The sequence below is a fragment of the Lepidochelys kempii genome, chromosome 18, assembly GCF_965140285.1.
Source record: "Lepidochelys kempii isolate rLepKem1 chromosome 18, rLepKem1.hap1, whole genome shotgun sequence".
NCBI classification, from domain to species: domain Eukaryota; kingdom Metazoa; phylum Chordata; order Testudines; family Cheloniidae; genus Lepidochelys; species Lepidochelys kempii.
The window spans coordinates 21,399,041-21,420,876 of NC_136397.1; the positions used below are offsets into that span (position 1 = coordinate 21,399,041).

Genomic DNA, 21,836 nt, shown 5'->3' on the forward strand with positions numbered 1-21,836 from the left:
GGGCAGAATTGCCAAATATATTGTGAATTTTTCACCTCCTTTTGAAGCACCAGGTAGAGGCCACTGCTGCAAATGTCTCCCAAACGTAATGTTTGCAGAGATAGTGGAGCAGACACAATCTATTCAAGGAACCAGCACCACTCTTCTCCACTCTGCTAGGATCACTAATCAGGGACTCTGACATCCTTGCTATGGACAGTTACACTATCCATCTGCCTGTGTCTACTTCCACTCTCCTCCTCTCCAGCTAAAAATACCCCCCACTCCCACCATTTGCTTCTATGTTATTGGCCTCTGGCTCTCATGAGCTGTTCCTGGACCATCCTGTCAACTAACTTCTCTTGAAGTCAGACCTAACAGCACCTCTGAAGCCCCTCACTACCAGCCGGGATTTTCATCAGTCCTCAAAAATTGGAAATTCCAAAGTCACAACCCCAAGGTAGGGCAGAAATCTGTCAATCCAAAACATGGTTCAGAGGGTGAATGTCACTGCATTTGCCTCCAGCCAAAGAGTTGTTTGTGCCTAAGATTATTTTTTAAATGTATTTTCTGGGAGGTTGGTAGGTGAGACTGTTGTCATCATGATAATTCACAAGCTGCATTTGATGTGAAGGAATCTTATAGTCCGATTTCATGTTGGAAGAGAATTGATTAACAGTGTTGCAATGTAGCTTACTAGAGGGAAGTCTTGGTGTTTTTCAGGCTTGTTAAGAATAGGTAGATCATCTCTCCTTGAAAAGAGGCAATCCAATGACATAAGAACAGATATGGGGGAGGAAACGTTGAGTTATTGGTGGAGAGAAAACCCAGGAAATCAGCCGCCCATCAACTGGCTGCTCTGTGGCTCTGAACTGACAAGAACTTCCAAACTAGTGAATCATGTGTTCGCTTTTCCTCTCAATATTATCTTGTAGTTTTGGTTAGTGGATCATGAGTTACTATTTAGCATGGATTGCAACGTGGGGACATTTGTGTGACTACATTCTGGGAACTTCCCTACTGATCCACTAAAGGCAATCTGCTCTTTTATCTGTAAGAGATAATGATGTCATCCCACTTTATTCCTTCGGAGATGTTTTCCTAGACATAGTGAACAGTAAACCTGTGAGCTAAGTATGCCTCTTTCTGCATTGTACTTCTTATCAACTCCAGTTCTTCAAGAGTAAAAGAAGGAAACCCTGTTGATGTCATATGGATAACAGACCTTAGGAGGAAACTAAAAACAACCCCGCCATATATCAGAATCATGGGATCGATAGATTGATAGATAGATGGGGTTTATGGGGATGGATAGATAGATAGATAGATAGATAGATAGATAGATAGATAGATAGATAGATAGATAGGGTTTATGGGGATAGATAGATAGATAGATAGATAGATAGATAGATAGATAGATAGATAGATAGATAGATAGATGGGGTTTATGGGGATGGATACATAGATAGATGGGGTTTATGGGAATAGATGGACAGATAGATAGATAGCAAAAAGAAAAGGAGTACTTGTGGCACCTTAGAGACTAACCAATTTATTTGAGCATAAGCTTTCGTGAGCTACAGCTCACTTCATCGGAAGCTTTAGCTCACGAAAGCTTATGCTCAAATAAATTGGTTAGTCTCTAAGGTGCCACAAGTACTCCTTTTCTTTTTGCGAATACAGACTAACACGGCTGTTACTCTGAAACCTGTCATAGATAGATAGGTAGATAGATGGATGGATGGATGGGGTTTATGCGGAGAGATAGCTAGCTAGATGGATGGATGGGGTTTATGGGGATAGATAGATGGATAGATGGATGGATAGATGGATAGATGGGGTTTATGGGGATAGATAGATGGATGGATGGATGGATGGGATATATGGGGATGGATGGATGGATGGATGGATGGGGTTTATGGGGATGGATGGATGGATGGATGGATGGATGGGGTTTATGGGGATGGATGGAAGGATGGATGGATGGGGTTTATGGGGATGGATGGGGTTTATGGGGATAGATGGATGGATGGATGGATGGGGTTTATGGGGATGGATGGATGGGGTTTATGGGGATAGATGGATGGATGGATGGATGGGGTTTATGGGGATAGATAGATAGAAAGATAGAGAGATGGATGGATGGAGTTTATGGGGATAGATAGAGAGATGGATGGATGGGGTTTATGGGGATAGATGGATGGATGGATGGATGGATGGGGTTTATGGGGATGGATGGATGGATGGGGTTTATGGGGATAGATGGATGGAAGGATGGATGGGGTTTATGGGGATAGAAGAATGGATGGATGGGGTTTATCGGGATAGATGGATGGATGGGGTTTATGGGGATAGATAGATGGATGGATGTATGGATGGATGGGGTTTATGGGGATAGATAGATGGATGGATGGATGGGGTTTATGGGGATAGATGGATGGATGGATGGGGTTTATGGGGATAGATGGATGGGGTTTATGGGGATAGATAGATGGATGGATGGATGGATGGATGGATGGATGGATGGATGGGGTTTATGGGGATGGATGGATGGATGGATGCGGTTTATGGGGATAGATGGATGGGGTTTATGGGGATAGATAGATGGATGAATGGATGGATGGATGGGGTTTATGGGGATAGATAGATAGATAGAAAGATAGAGAGATGGATGGATGGAGTTTATGGGGATAGATAGAGAGATGGATGGATGGGGTTTATGGGGATAGATGGATGGATGGATGGATGGGGTTTATGGGGATAGATGGATGGAAGGATGGATGGGGTTTATGGGGATAGAAGAATGGATGGATGGGGTTTATCGGGATAGATGGATGGATGGGGTTTATGGGGATAGATAGATGTATGGATGTATGGATGTATGGGGTTTATGGGGATAGATGGATGGATGGATGGGGTTTATGGGGATAGATGGATGGGGTTTATGGGGATAGATAGATGGATGGATGGATGGATGGATGGGGTTTATGGGGATGGATGGATGGATGGATGCGGTTTATGGGGATAGATGGATGGGGTTTATGGGGATAGATAGATGGATGAATGGATGGATGGATGGGGTTTATGTGGATAGATAGATAGATGGATGGATGGATGGATGGGGTTTACGGGGATGGATGGATGGATGGATGGGTGGGGTTTACGGGGATGGATGGATGGATGGATGGGTGGATGGATGGATGGATGGGGTTTATGGGGATAGATGGATGGATGGATGGATGGGGTTTATGGGGATAGATGGATGGATGGATGGATGGGGTTTATGGGGATGGATGGATAGATAGATAGATGGATGGATGGGGTTTATGGGGATAGATAGATAGATAGATTGATTAGATAGAATAAAGGTCAATGTCTACATTTGCCCAGCTCCACAAACACAGTATTTGAGTTATCCCAAAGTCACTTCATGCACTCATCAGTGCAAATCTAGTTGCCTTATTCTACTGATAAAAGGTGCAGTTCAAATGGCTTTTAGCTCCATTGATCCTCTACAAGCAGCTTTTTGGAATTAAATCCAGCTGAATTTAATTATGGAGAAGGACCCTCAAACTCCCCCTTGGTAGGGACATTTGGTACAGTCCAATACATCATTGGGCAAGCCTCAGCCTGCCTGTGTTTTAATGAATAGTCATGAGGGAGAGAAAGGGGTGGGCCTGAGTTTTGTTGTTAGATGCAGATGACAGAACTAAGGGAGATGGAAAAAGCGAGAAAGCCAACAAACTGCAGACAGGTAGCCAGCCCAGCATCCCCGGCGCTGCCTCTCCCTAGTCACTTGCCCTTGTCTTTACGTTCCATTATCGTATGTCGATTAATACCCTCTTTATTTTTTCCATCCTCCCGTGACCTCATGACTCCTGTGGCGGGAAAGTTCCTAGTTGTTTTTAAATTCCAAGAAGACTAAAATGCTGTATATTAGCGACCCAATGCAGCATTACACCACGGTAGGTGCTACCTTTTCTGAACAGCATTTGATTTATTATTTTTCCTCCAAAGGGAATGTCCTCCCCCCCCCCCCCCCGCCCAAGACAAAAGGCTTTGCAGAATATTGCACTCGCATTCTTGTTTTCTTGAGTTTTGCGCCTGTTGCTATGTGAGAAATGCCACGCGTGAGATTCAGTCTTCATTCAGGCAGGGTGACCCAGTGCAAGAAGGTGCTGATGTAGAACGGAAGTTGGATGGATGCTTGCTTATGTGCTCTTCTGCACATGCACAGATCATGTTGTTTTTAGCACCAGGAGGCACTCATCTGTTCTGATCATCAGGCAGGTTGCGACTTCATGTGCAACTCCAGAATGTTGCAAAAGGAAATTTCGCCAGATTCTACTTCAGGATGGGGTGGTTAAAATGTTGTCTACTTAGTTGGCAGGTCTCTGCTGCACTCTCTTTATATCTAAGATATGTGTTGTGCTTTGCAAAATCTTCAATGTGATTTAAATCTCCGGCTGAGGTAGCTGTTTGAAGCTCCTGAGTCCCCCATGAATACATCTGTACAAGCCTCTATACCCTGCATTGTGGTTTCTCCCGTATCTTTAACTAACTACAGCTCTGAGCTACAATTTAAAGAAACAGTCTGTCTTCAAACTTCTTAGCTGCGGCAGCACCAAGGCATTGGTGTATCCTTCATTTGGGACTTGCTCATTTGCAGAAACCACGGGAACACTTGCATCTCTGTAATGCTGTGTGTGTTTGTGTCCCCAAACAGGTTTCCTTCTGCAGATTAAAGGGGCTGGGAGATTATGACAATTAGCACTGGACATGGATTCTCATATATACATTTTCAGCATGGTCTATAAACTATATGATGCTGTTTTAGTCTACAGATTTTGTTTTTGCTGTTCTGGTATTCAGGATATATGAGGCAAGAGCGTCCTTAATGAATATACAAGGTGAAGGAAAGAGATCTCTCCCCAAATGCATTTCCTTTTTAAATAACAAAGAATTTTTTTCTGAGGGTAGTTTTCTTTTTGTATTTATTGATGAATAATCATACATATAGAGTGAAACAGTGTTGCAGTTCTTGGTTGAAATTATTGAATTGCTTGTTTCTGTTTCCACATATGGTGGCTTGGTTTTGTATTGTAATTCCGTTACTCTGTGTGCCATTATTACAATGATATTTCTTTTTAATGTTTACATGTGGATTTTTCTTTTAAAGGGACACCACCAACTTGCAATCTAATCATTCTCAAAAAAGGAGTTAAAATCATTTTGGGTATGACAGCTGCCCCTGAAGCCCACTGCTGACATTTGGGGATTTACAACCACAATTTCCTATTTTTAAAAATAATCTTGTTTCTTTCTCCTGTTGCTTTGTAACAAGTTCACACAATTGCCAGGGGAAATCAGCTATACAGGGAAACAGGGAAACTGTCTGTACCCAAAGTGCTTTTAAACGCACAGAGAAAACATAGTGGGGGAAAAAAGGGGTGAGGGAAATACTTTTGACTAATCTCTATGGACTATGTTTTGGCACCTTTACTCACACTGCATGTAATTTGACTTTGTATTGATTTAATTTATTTAATTTAATTATGTCAGTTTATAGGAGTGCTAAAAAGAGAACCCATCTCTATGCTTTATTCGCCCTGGACAGAAATTAAAAATGTAGCCTAAGTGCATCAATTTAAAATAGCTTGCCACAATCCCCATCTCTCAAACAATTCCCCACCCCAACAATTACAATTGTAAATAGTTTCAGTGGGACTGCTCACAGATTAGAGTACTCCTCAATATGAATAATAGTGGCAGAATCCAGCCCTTCGTTCTATAATCTGCAATGTTTCTGTAACAATTATAGGGAACAAATTTTTGGGTAGGAATGTGAATTTTAAATGGATGGTGTGTCTGGTTCAATGTACCGATGATCACTTAGGTTGCTGGGCACGAAGCTTTCGTTTTCACAAATAGAGGGGTTTACTTTTATCAGAGGCTGTTGTCTTTTGAAAAGAAGAATGTCTCTCACACTCTAAGCATCGGTGCTCATGGCAGTGGCTCACTTCTGATTTATCTACACGTTGTACATTCTTCTTGCACTCAGGCACTGCACATGCTGGGACAGCTGGCTGGAGTGGATGTTGTATTGTAAATAGTTGCACATTATTGTTGCGTGTAATGAATCTAAAGGGGCAGCAAACATCCTTCTGAAAGCACTTATAGAGCATACACAGCGGGTGCTTTTCAAGTTCAGTATCTTACCCCTCGTTGTGGGGTATTTTGAAACACCAACAGTAATTTTGTTGCGTGTCCATCTCCTGCAAAATATCCTGGCCCGAGAAAAGCTCGTCCTAGATCAGAAAGCCGCTGTTTCATTGTGCTCTTATTTAGAACCGATCACACCTACTACACTAAAATTGTGTGGGAACATTCACACTGGTAGATGCTGGGTCCTTTCTCCTGGCAACGATTCATGCAAGGGACTTGTGCTACAGGTTCAATGCTTTGCACATTGATGGGAGAGTAGCTTACTTGCAGGTAGTGGCTGACTCAGAGAGTACTATATGTAGGGACTGTCCTTTTGCCATGTGTTTGTCCAGCACCTAGTACAATGAGGCATTGGTCTATGACTGGTCTTAGACACTATGGAAAGGCAAAGAATAAATAATAATAATAATAATAATAATAACACAAATAAAATATTGCCCAAAGGAAAAATGATTCCCGAGACCATGATGTATGGCCCAAAGCTGAAAGGCTTTATTCAGATACTACTGTGATGGGGATGGATGGGTAGAAAGGATTCCCTCTCCTATGCATTTCATTCCAATTGCTCATAAGTCCTCTGGGGAGCAGGGAACCTGGTGCTGGGGTGGCAGCCTTCGTAGGAGCAAGACGGGCAGTATCTTTGTGAGAAAGGGAGCAGATTGTGAGCCCCCACCCTAAAGGAGCAGCCTTGAGGGTAGAGGGGGAGGCATAGGGTTGTCTTCTCTTCCTCCACCCTCACTTCTTCACCTGCAGGAAGTGTTTCAGGAGGGATGCTCAGGAAGTTGGTCCAAAGTCACCCCCTGCACAGGAGAGGTCAGGTCAGCTGGCTGTGGCCATGGTGGGTAAAAGGTGGGCTTGGCTTTCCCAGTGGGGGACGTAGGGGTTGGGGGAGCTATAGGCTGTGGTAGCTTGCTGCTGCTCCCCCATTCCCATGACTGGACATGTTACTTATGGGTAAAGTGAGGCCCAGAAGGCTATGTCACATAGTCACATGGAGAATCTGTGATAGGGCTGGATATCCTGAGCCCAGGGGTCCTGAATCTAACCATGGTAAACTCGCTACACTGTTTAAGAACTCTTCCTATTTTTGTCGACTTTTGCAGCAAACATTTCCACTGGATTCTGGCTTTCTGCAGTCTGCAGAGCTCTTGACTCCGTGGAAACAGAAATTGTCAAGACGGGAAATGATGCATGTTTATTTCCCACTTTTCAGGAGATAACTAGTGGACCAACACACACTTTATTCTTTGTCCCTGACGATCAGAACACACATTGCTATTATTTTTGAAGGATGAATTTTTATGTACAGAATGAGAATCCGAAAAAGTAGTATGATGGTTCATCAGTGTAAACCAGTTACTTTCTGTTTGTTCCTGCGAAAATAGATTTGATTTTCTTATTTGGCGATGAATGTTTCTGGCAGGATCTTATCTTGCAGTTCATTTTATTACTCCTAGAGTAGTAAGAAATCAGCAGCTCTGTGCTTATCTGGCTGAACATGCCATCATGGGCTTTGTGGACTGTTTTCCAGGTATATTTTGATAACAGTTTAAATGAAGTTTCTTGTGATTATTTCTGGAATTATGGATAGTTCATGAGGTTCTTGTTTATCTGAGGCAAACTATACAGCAGGAGAAACAGACAGAGGGTTTCATACACATATTTAAGGGGAGAAGAGGGATGTATTTGCAAACGCAAGTTAGATCTTGTTTGACATTCCATCAGTTAGTCACAGAATCCTGACGATCTTGTGGGAGACGTAGAGAACTGGAGGTCTTACTTGGAAAAGTTTGATAGCTTTTTTTTTTTAAACGATTATACTGTAAACCCGTAACTTTCCTTTGGGTGAGGTTAGGTTCCCAAGTTAAAACATGTCTCTTGAGTCTGAAATCTGGTTAGTTGCGAGCATTTCAGACTGACTTCATTTGGGGGGAGGAGGAGTGTGAAGAGCTGTGCCCGTTTGTCATGTGAAATCATGCTTTAAAAAACAATACATTTAACAACTTGTTGTTTAACACATGTACATTTCCAAGTGCCATTATACACTGTGAGCCATGATGTGTGACGGCAGGGACAGTTCTTTCTCCCAGAGCAAAGGGGTTGGTTTGAGAACAGCTTGCAATGGCCTCAGCAATGGAAGACTGGATGGTTCAGGGTAAAGACAGATGGTGATTTTCACATCTGGGTTGCTGGGTCAGTGAGGCTGGGGGTGAGTGACAATAATTACCAGTCTGAGGGCAGTTTGGTGGCCTCTGTGCTCTGAGTTCAGATAGCAGCAGACTGCCTGAGCAGAAATACCGAGGGATGGATGGCCAAGGAGACAGACTTGGCCGGAACTGGGTGAAAGGCGTGAATGTAGGGAGACTGGAATAGTAGTCTGTTCCCTGGACATGGTTCCTTCAGAGGTGTCTTGGAACACGTGTGCAGGACGCTCTCTGGATGAGGCTTGCGCAGCCTATGCTATTCCTGTTGTATGGATGAGCTCAGGTTTTGCAGTCCCACCGGTGAAAAAAATGGAGCCACTTTTTGGATCATTATATTCACCTAAAAGAGACCCTGTGAAATAGGGAGGAGGCTGGTAGGAGTTATTACAAATACTCTCTTGGCTGTTCATGGTCTTAGTACAGTTGACAAGAATATGTGAGAAGTTGCCATAAGAGAACACGTGAAAAAAACCCTATAGAATTATGGGTAAAAAATGTATAACTCTTTCCATTAAACATCACAGTGGGGAAACGGTGGGAAAATTCTGTAAAGATTCTTCATGAGCAAATCTCAGACAAATTCAGTGCTTTAATTCAATAGATGTGTCTCATGGTCACTTTGCTAGAGTGTTCAGCCATAGAGTGCGAAAGTCCTCAGTTTATCCAAAGACTAGGTTCTACATGTAATAGATCAAGCTTCTCTCAGATTAAAATGATAATCTCATGAGAACAGGCTTTTTCATTTGTGAGATTTCCAGAGTGTTCTGACGGCATCTGAATAGGAAACACCACAGGAGCAATGTTTGAGTGGAGAATTGATGTATTTCTGCTCTGATCCCAGGTGACACCAAAAAATATGCTAAATGTTTTTTAAAAAAAACAGTTCACATCTTTGGAGCTTTTTTTTTCAACTTCAGAAAAAGGCTGGATTTTGGTCTGAGTTTTGGATGTAGGATTAGGTCAGTTATTGTTTTGCCCTGCGTGGTTCTGCTACATTTACATGATATTTAAGGCCATAGGATTTACCAAATAGAGGAGAACAAATTCCATCTTGTGCCATTGTGACACAGGCATGCCCAAACATGCCCTATCATGCCCAGGCAGGCAAATTACACCTATGTCTCACCAGCTTCACGATATCTCACCAAAGTGGGGAAAAGCTAAGAACTATCTGATTGCCATGGTTGTTGTGAGAGGTTTGTACAGCAAATATTTTAAGAGCTATATAAAATGTAGAATACTATGGTCCCAAACTGTTGGAGATGAAACGTCACCTGAGGTGGGGAGGACCTCAGCTAACTCAGTCAAGAGTGAGAATAATCAGCATCTTTTGACCCAGCTCAGCCCTGTGTTTACAGTCTGGACCAGATGCAGGCATGAGCATCTACAAAGGCAAATAAAAAAAACCAAAAACCCAACAAAAGATTCTGAACAGGGGACCCTCAAGGGCTGAGCTGAAGTAAATGAACTGATTATGAAAAGAGACAAAAAGTCTGGGGCTGCATAGAAGAAGAAGAAGAAGAAGAAGCAAGGGCACAAGATGTTACTTGTTACGGAGGTGACATTCCGCCAGCGGAAGCATCCCATGAAAAGTGGATCCCACCTCTCTGGACTGGACCAGTGCTGTTAGGACTGACCACTGGGTGAAAAATACTTTATTAGACTGGAAGGGAACTGGTTAATAAGTACAGGCTCTGGACTGCATTTTATATTTTATGTAACACTGTAATCTGGTGGTTCCAGTCCTTTTACTTGCATCGATTTTGGATCTTTATCTTAAGCTGTGCTAAACAAACTTCTATCTGATTTTACTGTGGACACGACCCAGTGCCTTGCGCTGAAGAGAGCCCTGAACTGAGGGGAGGCTGGTGGATGGGGGTGCACTGCTTCCGAAGAGGCAGCAGATCAGTGTACATTGAGGGTGTCCAGAAGATGAGGGACTGGGCACTTGAGTGTAACAAGGTGGCATGTGCAAATTGCTAGCCTGCAGTGGGAACGAGTGTGGCTTGCAGAGCCCGGAGCAGAGCACTGGAGGATTTTCCCCGGTGGGCACAGATAAGGCTCTCTCATGCTGTGATCAGATGATAGTGATTCACACTGAACACCTTGGTAACCCCAGAAGTGTCACAGACATCAGCTGTTAATGGAAATATTTGACAATGGAAATTCAGAACAGATGCTGAAAACCAGCTTTATAAGAAGGCAGGAACTGGCCCAGTACACACAAAATAAGGGTAAATTCGGCCAATTATCTTATTTTCACTCTGCATCAAAACTGTGCATTTGAATGTCTCCCAAACCGTGGACTGTATTACTGCAAACTGCAAAAAGATTATATCACTTGTGTAAAATGAATTGTACAGCCTGCCTCTGAAAGGTGATTGCAATGTTCATCCACCCTCACAAACCTAAAGAGGGAAACTGGGTGGGATGTGCATGAGTGTGTGTGAAGGGGTGAATGGATGGATATGGTTGTGCATGGGTGAAGTGAGAAATAGGCCCACCCCATTGCAACAATGCTATCATCTTATCGGCGGGTATGTTAGTGATTGCGGGGGGTGGGGTGGGTGGTTGCTCTGTGGGCTGTATGGACCAAGTTCAACAAGTAATTCAGGTGCTGATTGTGGTATTCAAGATATCTCATACAGGGGAACGTTTGCTTGCTCCAGAGTGGAGACCTCGTCAAGGATTCATTTACAGAGTGTGGCAGTACCACTTTATAAAGATAGAGGGCACTCTAATGACTCTTATGAGCGTCTCGAACAAACATTGCGGCTGTGTCCCACAGTAAATTGCAACTTTTATCAGATAAAATTCCAACCCTTCCCAGGGCGTCAGTCTCGTAACTTTCTACGACATTTGCCTTGGTGGAAATGCCATTATTTCTCCAAAGCAAATAGCACTTTGTAACTGAAAAACAGCCTTAATTCCATGAAAAATCTGAGAGATGAACAAAAAGTCACTGTGAGACAGGGGTTGCTCCCTGGTTTAACCAGCAGGCTGGTGGGGCAGGCGTGGGGTGTTTTCTCCAGCCCTACCCTTGATATTTTTATATTTAGGCGTCTTACTTTCTTTTTCAGTGTGACCCCACAAACAGAGCCGGTGCATCCAACTTCTCCCTGATTCTGAGAGTTTCCTGTCCCGTGGATGCATGCATGCATCTCCTAACAGAGACATATTCATATTCTTTGGACAGTCAGACCTAGATTTCTCCAGTTTGCAGCTCTAATCCGTTCGGAATCATTTAGGTTTTAGTGTATGGTTCTGGGAGATAGCAGAGGGGGCTGCTTTTCAGACAATCAGTGGGAGATGATCTCTCCTGCTAAACTCGACTACATGACCGGAAAGCTTTGTATGAGCGCGGGGTAGATAAAGAATTTCAGTTTGTCATTAAGTCCAAGATTTTCAACAGGGACCAGTGATTTTGAGTCCTCAAGTTGAGATGTCTTAAAAAGTCTGATTTCCAGACAGTGCCAAGCAAGCATCCCCCTCTGAAAATCAGGTCCCTTTAACGCAAGCATCCACAATCAGTAGTTACTTTGAACATCTTCTGTGGGGTGAAAGTTAAATCAGGAGGCAAACTGGTGTCTGTGGTGTCCCTTCAATGGGAGTTAGGCCCTGCTTTCCAAAAACCAAGAAGTGAAATGTCACTCTGGGGCCTGGGAATGGGCAACACTGACGTAATAGGGTTATGACAGGTCAAGAGCGAAGTTAATTACTGAAGCGGGAGAACGGGTGTGTGTGTCCATCTCTGTGTGTCTGTCTGGGTTAAGAACCAGCATCAGACCCATATTTTCACAAGCTCAAAAATGCCCCTAAGCGAGACACACAGTAATTTCTGTTAGCAAATGATTATTAAATGTCATGTTTAACGCTAGGCCTCGTCTAGCGGCTGATCCATTGAGGGAATGACCGAACTACAGCTATCAGCTAGAGGAGTCCTTTAGAACAATGGTAGACACTCATGGTGCTGGAGGTCCTCAATTCAATCCCCAAAGATGATTCACGACGGTGCCCGCTGTGAACGAGCCTCCAGCAAACCCCACCTTTGTCTCACTGCTATGATGAGGCCTTGCCATTGGCCAGCAATTGCATCTTTGTGCAGAAAGTCCCACCTACCAATCTGGGTCGTTTTGTCCAATATATTTGATTCGGTCGGCCTTATGGAACTGAATGCAGCAGCCAATTGCATCCTCCTCCTCCGCCCCCCACCCCGGGCATCATGGAGGGCAGACAGGACATGGTGCAGGACGCTTAGGAAAGGTGCACCAGTGGGCTATGCTTGGAAGGTGAGGAGTAGGACTTTGCAAAATCGGGCAACAGGTGCCCAAAGGCCAAGTGGCTGGGAAACTGGTGCTTAGAATTCCGCCTCCCCCTGGTGCTTAGAAGTCCCAGAGCTGTCAGTGCAATATACCATTACTCGGTGCATTCCTGCTCTCCCACCCCAAGGGAAATGCATTCTGTCCCACTTTGGAACAGGGGTGACCTTTGCTCAAGTCTACCCTTGACTTTTTTATTGGGCTGGCTGCCAGGGTTTCCCTGGGCTGAGCCAAGAAGCTGTGTTTTGCAGCATGTATGTACATGTGCACATGTCGCTGTCTGGCTCTGGGCACGCTGCAATTACCAAGAGATAGAGACTTTTCAAAGTTGTTTTCTCCTAAATTTCTTACAGCTCCCGAGTGGTCTTTGTTGCTTTGGGGGCAGCGGAATCATGGTTGTGGGTTTCACCCACAGGTTGTTCCAAAGGGACTAGAGTCAGAGTTTGATGATTCTTTATGGGCTGCTGCCATCCCTCAGTATCGTCTGCATGGGCTACGGCTGGGCTTTTGGCATTAAATGCTGTCGGTGGTGTTGGGCTAACTGGGGGGAGCACATTCAGCCTGTGATGTGAAGGCAAGGGGAGGAAAGAGACATGTGAGGAAGAGTTTGTCTAATCGGTGTCACTTTCCTGATGGGAAGAATTGGGAACAACTAGAAAAAAATGAGAAAGTTAAATAAATCTGGGAGGGGAAATGAAGAAGGAAAAGTGAACGAAGGAGGAGTAAAGCTGGAAGAGAAAGGAGAAAATGAAAGAAGAAATAAGGTTTATTCCAGTAGTTTGGATAATGATATGAACTAAACACGATCCACAATTGCTAACCAAGCAGATGTGACAGGTGAGATACGTGTAAATAACAGGCTGGCCCCAGAGCAGCTTATTTGTTGATGTGTCTATGTTCAGCATAACCCAGCACAGCTAATATATGGACAGGAGTCAAGCCCAGGAGTCCTGACTCCAGCCCTGTACCCTGGTCACCAGACCATCCTACTTCCCTTTGTTATCACTTGGATATGTCTCCACAGTGCATCTGCATAGATAGCAGATTGCCGCAGCTCGGCCTTGCTTCCCAGAGCTGATAACAATGAATCCACTTGGTGGGTCATAGCTTGAAGGCAGCTCTTTGCAGCGGAGTGGATCCTTTTAAAACCCTGTGCTGGCTACGTGTGATACCACTGGTAATGGAATGCAGCGTGTGCATGGAGACTCACCACCCAGCCACCAGTGTAATTCATTCAAGGTGACTCTTCGGGAGCGAAGTGGGGAGCAGGGAACGTTTTGCTCCACACACGTGGGCGTTTTGTTCTTGAGTCCTGGGCATGCATGTGTTTTAAGGACTCTCCTCTCTCTTCCAACTTGGCTCCTTCTCCTGATGGAATCTGCAGGGAAGGCACAATCCTGCACTTGTGGCATCCCACTGCTTTGCTACGGGAATAAAGTCACATACGCACAGGCTTCAGGGTGGGATCCAATGGGAGGGGAGATGGGTAGTGACTTGGGGTGGAAGCCCTGTTTTTACACACAGCCATCTCAGGCAATGAACAAACCGTGGGAAGAAAGATTATCAGAAAGGCTGGAAGGTAAATTCAAGGCTTCAGCATCAGTCTCTCTTCAGAACTGATTATTTTGTTTCCAGTTCACTAATAGAACTTTCTTTCTTTCTATGAAATAGTGTAAAGTCTGGCTACTACTGAGCTTCTGAGATGGGGCTTCTCTACTACTAAGGTGGGCCCAACCTACAAAAGAGATCCAGAGTTCAAACCCCACAAAACTTAAGGTGGCTGGAATCTGGGGGGTTGGTTCAGCCCTTTAGAAAGATAGGAGCCATTTGCAAAGTTTGGTTCCTGGTCTGGGTTGCTGTGTGAAGTTTGGGAGTGTTTGGCTCAGGGTTGGGGGTTGGGTTAGTCCCATATGAACTGAAAGTACTGAGATTTGAAATGGAAGTGAATGAGCCCTTACAGAAAGGTCCCTGATGGAACCAACGGGGATCTATAGAAATCCCTCTGAACATCTCCAGAACTTATCAGAGGATGAGAGCCTTTCCATCACACTTGTTCGGGCATCCTCTGGAGTTCTGTACTATTGGTGTATTCTGTAGGGTGAGCTCTAAGATCATTATCATTTTCTAGTCAATAGGCCTTTCCCATAAGGGGGTAGCAGAAAACAGCAAATATATGTCTCTTCCTAGCTAAGTGATGATTTCCCTGCAAAAGAGGTGGTTTTACACTGTTAAGTGCACTGGCAATTCAGGAATCTTGGCCCCTGGCTGCCTCCGTTATGGATGAAGCTGACAAAAGGGGGTGATGTCAATGTGTCAGGTTTTATCCCTTTCACAAGCGGTGACCTGTTTTAAAAACAAACCAACCCAGCGGAGGTATTTCAGCTAACTTTCCAGTGTGCTGGCCCTTTAAGGAGGCTGTAACAGGACACCTGAAGTCCTGGAGAAGTGTAGTCTCTAAACTGGCTGGTGTTTTCTTTTTTTTCCCCCTCCTCCCCTTTTCCCTTCCTCCAGTCCCAGTTTAATTTGCTGAACAGCAGCATGGATCAGAGCATCGGCACCAGAGCAGCTTCCACCAGCCCTTACAGCTCTGAGCACCCTTCCAATGTTCCAACGCATTCTCCCTACTCGCAGCCCAGCTCGACCTTTGACGCCATGTCCCCAGCTCCTGTCATCCCCTCCAACGCTGACTACCCCGGGCCCCACCACTTTGAGGTGACCTTCCAGCAATCCAGCACAGCCAAGTCTGCCACTTGGACAGTAAGTTGCATGAGTTCTTCTTGACTTCAGTAGAGAGATGCATGTGTGTCTGTAGAACTGTTTGCAATGAATCTGCATCAAACCCTTTACTGTCTCTGCAAAAAGAAAAGGAGGACTTGTGGCACTGTAGAGACTAACACATTTATTTGAGCATAAGCTTTCGTGCCCTCCTTTTCTTTTTGCAGATACAGATTAACACGGCTGCTACTCTTTACTGTCTCTGTATCATTTTGCAGAAGGATACACAGTGCATGTTTATATACTGCAGACGTTGCAATGTCAGCTGCAAAATATCTGGTTGTTCAGTAGTAAACAGAGGGTATTTTGGTGGCCACCTTTAGAGGCAGCAAATATAACTCAAGCCTGACAAGCAAAGCTTTGGTGGGAAATAGGGGGTTTATTTTCAGGATTTGTTTCCAGACACAGTAGAACCCTGGATTTTTCATATTTTTTTTATTTCTTTTGATTTGTAATAGCAAATGAATCACTCAAGCTGTAAGAGCCCTGATGATAATTAAACTTGCAGCCACAAAAATATCATTTAGCAACGTCACACAATAAGAAAAATGAACAGAGGAGCCAGTAGATAGTAGATAACACAGTTGCATAGACCTTTTCCCTGAGTACCCAAAAAGCCAGCCGCTCAGCTGTGTCAAAGAGATGGCTTTCACAGCATCTCTTCAGGTCAATGAAAAGCATCATCTCAGCACAGCAAGGGACAGGGAAATTACTGAGAGAAGAAGGGTGCTGCTTTTCTCATCAGAGGTTAGATCCTAAATTCATGTCATAGGGGCTTTTGCATAAGCATGGCCCATAAAGAAAAAAAATATTTACACTGATCTATTTTTAAAACATTTCTGTCCTAGACGTTTCTCTGAAAACAAAGTATTCACAAAAAAACTCCCAGTGCAACTTAAGCACCCGCTCAGATCCTACCCGCCAAGAAATGCCTGGGAAAATAGAGGCATCTTACAGACAGAGTTCATCTCCCTGAGGAGAGATAGCTGGCATTGAAAGGGAGCAAAGGGGTCTCCTGTAGGATTGTGGTTTGACCGTGCTACCAAACCAGCACAGCAGAACATGAGCAAGGTGTATCAGCCCTACGTGCGATAATGACTTGTTTTGGAAGCTGATGTGTTCAGTTACTGTGAAAGGTCTTTTAATGATGGACAAAAAGTTGTCTTCCGGCTGTTTAATGTATGGGCTATGAGCGTTGAAACCCCAAATGGCTGCAGCTCCTATTCTGTTCCTGTCAGTCCAATATGTGCCACCCCTCTAGCTGCTGCGTGTGGGAATGGAAAGTGCACACGGAATATAGCCTAGCAGGAGTGTGGCAGGGAAGAGGTTAAAAGGGCGATTTGTAACAGCTGTCTCCCAGCAGTTTGTTTTGTAATTCTAGACAGCCAAGCTTCCCCATGAAAATGAATAGGGAGAGCAGTGAGGGGTCAGCTCTGCGGGGCTCCCAGGTGAGGGAGACCAACGGGACTGCTGAATTCTAAGCATGCCCAGCACAGTGCTGAAGGAGGGAACTCCTATCCCAGTGCCCATAGCACTGGCAGCCCTCAGCACACAACAAGCTCTTGTCAGAATGATCCCCCAGCAATTATAAGCCAAAATATGTGGATCCTGGTATCAGCAAAGAATAAGGAGCCATTGTGGTGTAAAATAAAGCAAATGCAAGGTAAATCCGTACAGCATTGCACTGACCACTCAGTCTTCAGAGAGCAACAGAGCTTCTAAAGCAAACCAGAAATAAATCTGGTTTTAAAGGGATCATTGCTTTCTTCGTGGCTTGGCGTAAAGGGCCAGATTCTCTGGTGTAAATAGCATAGCTCCACTGAGCTGAGGAGCTGGCCCAAACATTTTATGGGGAATCTTTACTTGACCAGCATTCTAGTTAAAAGGACAGGCTGTCTGGATGGCAGTGTATCCCCTGCCCCCCTCTGGGTCTGGTGAAGTGTAGATTAACAATGGGGTACCTCTCTGGATTAGGTCTGGGATTAACGTTAGGCCTTGAGGATAAGAAACAACCCTAGCCTGTTTGTCTTCCCTTGGGGGGAAAGCTTCCTCAGTGAAATGTGAAGGTCAGTAGGAATTGCCCAGCTAGCAGAGGGACTCAGGACTGTGACCAGAGCCAGATAAGAACCTAGGTAAATTGGTAGGGCCAGATTTGGATGAAAGATGGAATTTTCTGCCCAAACCCTGGTTCTCTGGTGGTGACGTTCAAAAGGAAGGGACACCAAATGGAAAACAAACGTAGGCTACTCTGATGGGTCTCATCTCTGAGATTCCTCCCTCCTTGGGCACTCAAGCGAGCTAGGAGCCACCACATGGATCTGGGGTAGCATGGTGGTCATCGAACGTGGTTTGGTCAGATACAAAAGGCAGGGTTGCTTTAATCGTGAAGCCTGCAGTTTGACATCCCATCCCCTGACAGTGCAGGTGAAATTAGGGTGACCAGATAGCAAGTGTAAAACATCGGGACAAGGGGTGGGGGGTAATAGGTGCCTATATAAGAAAAAGCCCCCAAAATCGGGACTGTCCCTGTAAAATCGGGACATCTGGTCAGCCTAGGTGAGACACTAATAATCAGCCTGGTGGCAAACAGCAAAGAAAATAAACTCAGCATTTCCCAGGGGGAGTCAGTAGCTTACTTGATCTGGTATTGCCCCCCAGTGATGCAAGCGGAGTGTATCAGCTACAAACGCTTGAGAGACAATGAAAAGCCAAAGACAGTTCAGCCTGTGCTGCGAGCCAGCTGGATTCACGGGGACAGGGACAGATCCCGGATATCAGACAATGCCCTCCTGGATTCTTACCATACTCCTGACATTAATACACACCGACACAGAGCTGTGGTCAAGGGCTGTTCAGTGCCTGTAAATCAAGGGGAAACACCTGCTGAAGGAGCACCCACTGATCACAGTTGAATGACCATTAGGAAAATGCCTTTTTCCTGCTCTCAAATGTTCACTGATCCTAGGATTTGTGCCTGGAATACATACAGGGTGTATATACCCGATGCCATGTCATTCCCACAATAGCAGCAGCAACCGTCAAGGATAGAGCAGCACAGAAACAAGTGCTTTGGGCTCGTCCCATACAGCGCGCAGCCACTGACTGCTTCACATCCCTCGTTCTGTTTCAGTGCCATTTTTCTATCGATATCAGCTTTGTTGCTGACTGTTGTGTCCCAGGTTAGTGGGAGCTCTGTTTCTGGGACTGGGGATCATGTTCTCTGTCACTAGAGATCCGGGCACGCTCAGCTTCATTGATGATGTCTGCACTGCATGGGCATCCACACAGCACTGATTATACTACCAAAGTCCTCTGCCATCATGCACTGGGCTCCACATAAAAGTTAGGGTGGATTCTTTTGCGGGATATTCAGTTCTTCAGTTATTACAGAGCCCTGCTCAAGAAGCTAGGATCTTCCCAGGACCTTGCACTAACGCAGGACAAATGATCAAAATCAGGATATTCTTATCTCACGGGAAGCACAGTGGAAACTGCTTGCATTTCATCCAGATTCAGTAGAACTCCGCTTAGAATGAAGTGGAATGAAAGTCCCAGACTGTTTCGGCATATCACACTGTGTTGGCTGCAACCCTGGTTTCTTGTATCCTTACACTTGGAATGAAGTTGATCTGTGCGGGGGGGAAATGACTAACATGAGAGACTAGTTTTCATGTTTGGAAACCCAAATTATCATCCCTAGCCATGCATTCAAGTGCCCAAATCAGCTTTGACACCTGAAAGAGGCATGTGAGTCCACATGGCTCAAATACACATTTGAAAATTAGCCTCCAGGAAGTTGTAGGCACTTCCGTACCACAGTGAAAGAATGAATATGTGGAATGAATGTGTGAGATAGACACGGTCTGATTCTGCTCTCAGATACTCCATTGTAAGTCAATTTGGAGTAACTCCACTAAAGTCTGTATAGTTACAACATGTAAAACCTGTGTGAGATCAGAATCAGGCCTATCATTTCCCTGTATTTTGGACAGTGAAACTTGTGTCAGATGCTTGGTTCCAAACATCAGCTGCGTTGCTGGAAGGAGCACAATTTCCCATGTGACTTTGTAGTGACAATTGTAACATCTTCTCTTTTAACAAATACTGGTCATGCTGGATTGGCAGCGAAACTCATCCCAGATTGTATCGTCTGATTGACAAAGTGTCTGAATTTTGTAATTTTGTATTTTCTGTTAAAAGAAAGAGATTATTTTCCAGGTCTGTTTTCTCTCCACTAGACTGCATGCTTTATTTCCCCACTAGATACAAGACTGGAGAATGAGTATTTATGCAAAGAAAATGATTACAATTGAATCAAGTGATCACACTCTAATTTCACTTGCTATATGCAAACAGCAGATAGTCTCAACCAAAGTAGTACTAATCAGCAGTTAGGAATGCAGACAATTGGTAAGGGAAGCTAAAGGTATCAATGAAAAATCTATGGCCAGTGGGGTTGAGGATAGCAAGAAAAATTTCTTTAACTATATCAGGAATACATGAAATCCTAATAATGCTATAAGTCTGATATTCAACAACAATGGCAAAATTATTAATCATGATGCAGAAAGTAGTAGTCAACAAATATTTCTGTTCTGTATTCAGAAAGAAGCAAGATATTTTCATATCTTATAGTGATAAAGAAATGTTTTCTATTCCATCAGTACTAGGAAGGATTGTAAACAACAGCTATTAAAGTTAAACATTTTAAAATCAACAGGAGCATATAAATTGCTCCCATGAGTATTAAAAGAATTGGCCAAAGAGCTCTCTGAACCACTAGTGTTAATTTTTAATAAATCTTGGAGCACTGGACTGGAGAGAAAAAAGAGAAAGCCAGTGGATGATCAAAGACCCTCTTGGCCAGTTAGCCTGACAATGATCCAAGGCATAATCATGGGTAGGCTGATATGGGGATACAATCACTAAGAATTAAAAGGGGCTAGCATAGTGAATACCAGTCAGTATGGATTTATGGAAAATAGGTCTTGTCAATAGGTCTTTGATGTCGTGTTTTGATGAGAACACTAGTTTGGTTGATAAAGGTAACTGTGTTGACATAATATACTTAAACTTCTGTAAGGCATTTGACTGAGAGCGTCTCTACACAGAGGATTAGTGCACGGCAAGTCAGGGTTTAAATCTGCAGTGACCAGCTTGCCACGCACTAAGTAGCCATGTGGATCCTGGTACCACACACTACAAGTTGCACAGTGTGCTTTGACATTCTGCTATTTCAAGTACTTGCGTGGGAGGAGGTTTCTGGTAGTACAGGGCTCCTTAGTCTAAAATTAAAAAACATAATGAGATCCAATGCTTGGAAGCTGAAGCTAGACAAATTCAGACTAGAAATAAGGTGCAGATCTTTAACAGTGAGAATAACTAACCATAAGAACAACTTACCAAGGGTTGTGTTTCTCCAACACTTGAAGCATCTAAATTAAGGCTGGATATCTTTCAAAAGATAAGCTCTAGCTCAAGCATAAATTAGGGGCTCAGGGCAGGAATTACTGGCAAGGTTCCCTGGCCTATGCTATGAAGGAGGTTAGACAAATCGTAATTCATCCCTTAAAATCTGTGAATTTATTAATCTATGAAAGGGAGTAATGGAGAAAGGGACCAAGGCTTCAGTTGCAAATTGAGGGCTTATGTGGGTCAGAAAATGTTTCTTTAGGGCTGCTCCATGGGAATCTCCTGCAGAAGACGCGTGTGAATCAGGAGTGCCTGTCCTGTGCACTGACCGTCAGACCAAATCTGGCTTTCTGCAAAGCGTTAGTGGTTTCTGTCTCTTAGTACAATCCTTTTAAAATAAAGCCGTCGTATTTTATGCAAAACTTTAGAGCCAGGTTGTTTTTTCAAACAATCTCTTTGTCAGTGGAGGGCCATGAGGTGGGACAGAACCTGAAAATGAGATTTTTTTCTCTGCCTTGGAAGGCCCCTTTGGTGGCTTGTTTCCTGAGGTGGGAGGAAAGGAGTGGATCTGTAGCAGTACAAGACAGGGCATGCAAGGCGCCTACCTGCTTGTTGGAAGCTGTCAGGACTCCCCGTTTCCTGGAGCTGCCTGTACATGCTAGAGCTGGGAGCCGATCTTGGCTGTTTTCTCACATTCAGCCCCCTTGCCATGCCAGCCAGCTGGTAACTGATAGATAATTAGTATTTTTCTCAAGTACAATTTCAGACTGACTGGTGCTTTCCTCCCCTCTAAAAACATTATCATCCTCACCAAAGCCAGCAGAACCATTAATAGGGTCTTTGGCCTCCCGCAGCCTCACTGAAAAAGAGCCCTAGGAATCAAGCTACCCTCCTCCTTCAGATCAGGACTTGTCCCTGCATT

At 44.2% G+C, this 21,836-nt stretch overlaps 1 protein-coding gene across 4 annotated transcripts in view; it reads left to right on the forward strand.

The window, feature by feature from the left end:
* The window catches only part of TP73 (tumor protein p73), an 87,551-nt gene that overhangs the window by 31,599 nt on the left and 34,116 nt on the right, over positions 1 to 21,836 (forward strand). For all 4 annotated transcript variants that reach the window (XM_073316373.2, XM_073316375.2, XM_073316372.2 and 1 more), the window contains exon 4: positions 15,239 to 15,484. In XM_073316373.2, the coding sequence (XP_073172474.1) occupies positions 15,239 to 15,484 (246 nt within the window). The remainder of the gene's footprint in view (positions 1 to 15,238; positions 15,485 to 21,836) is intronic.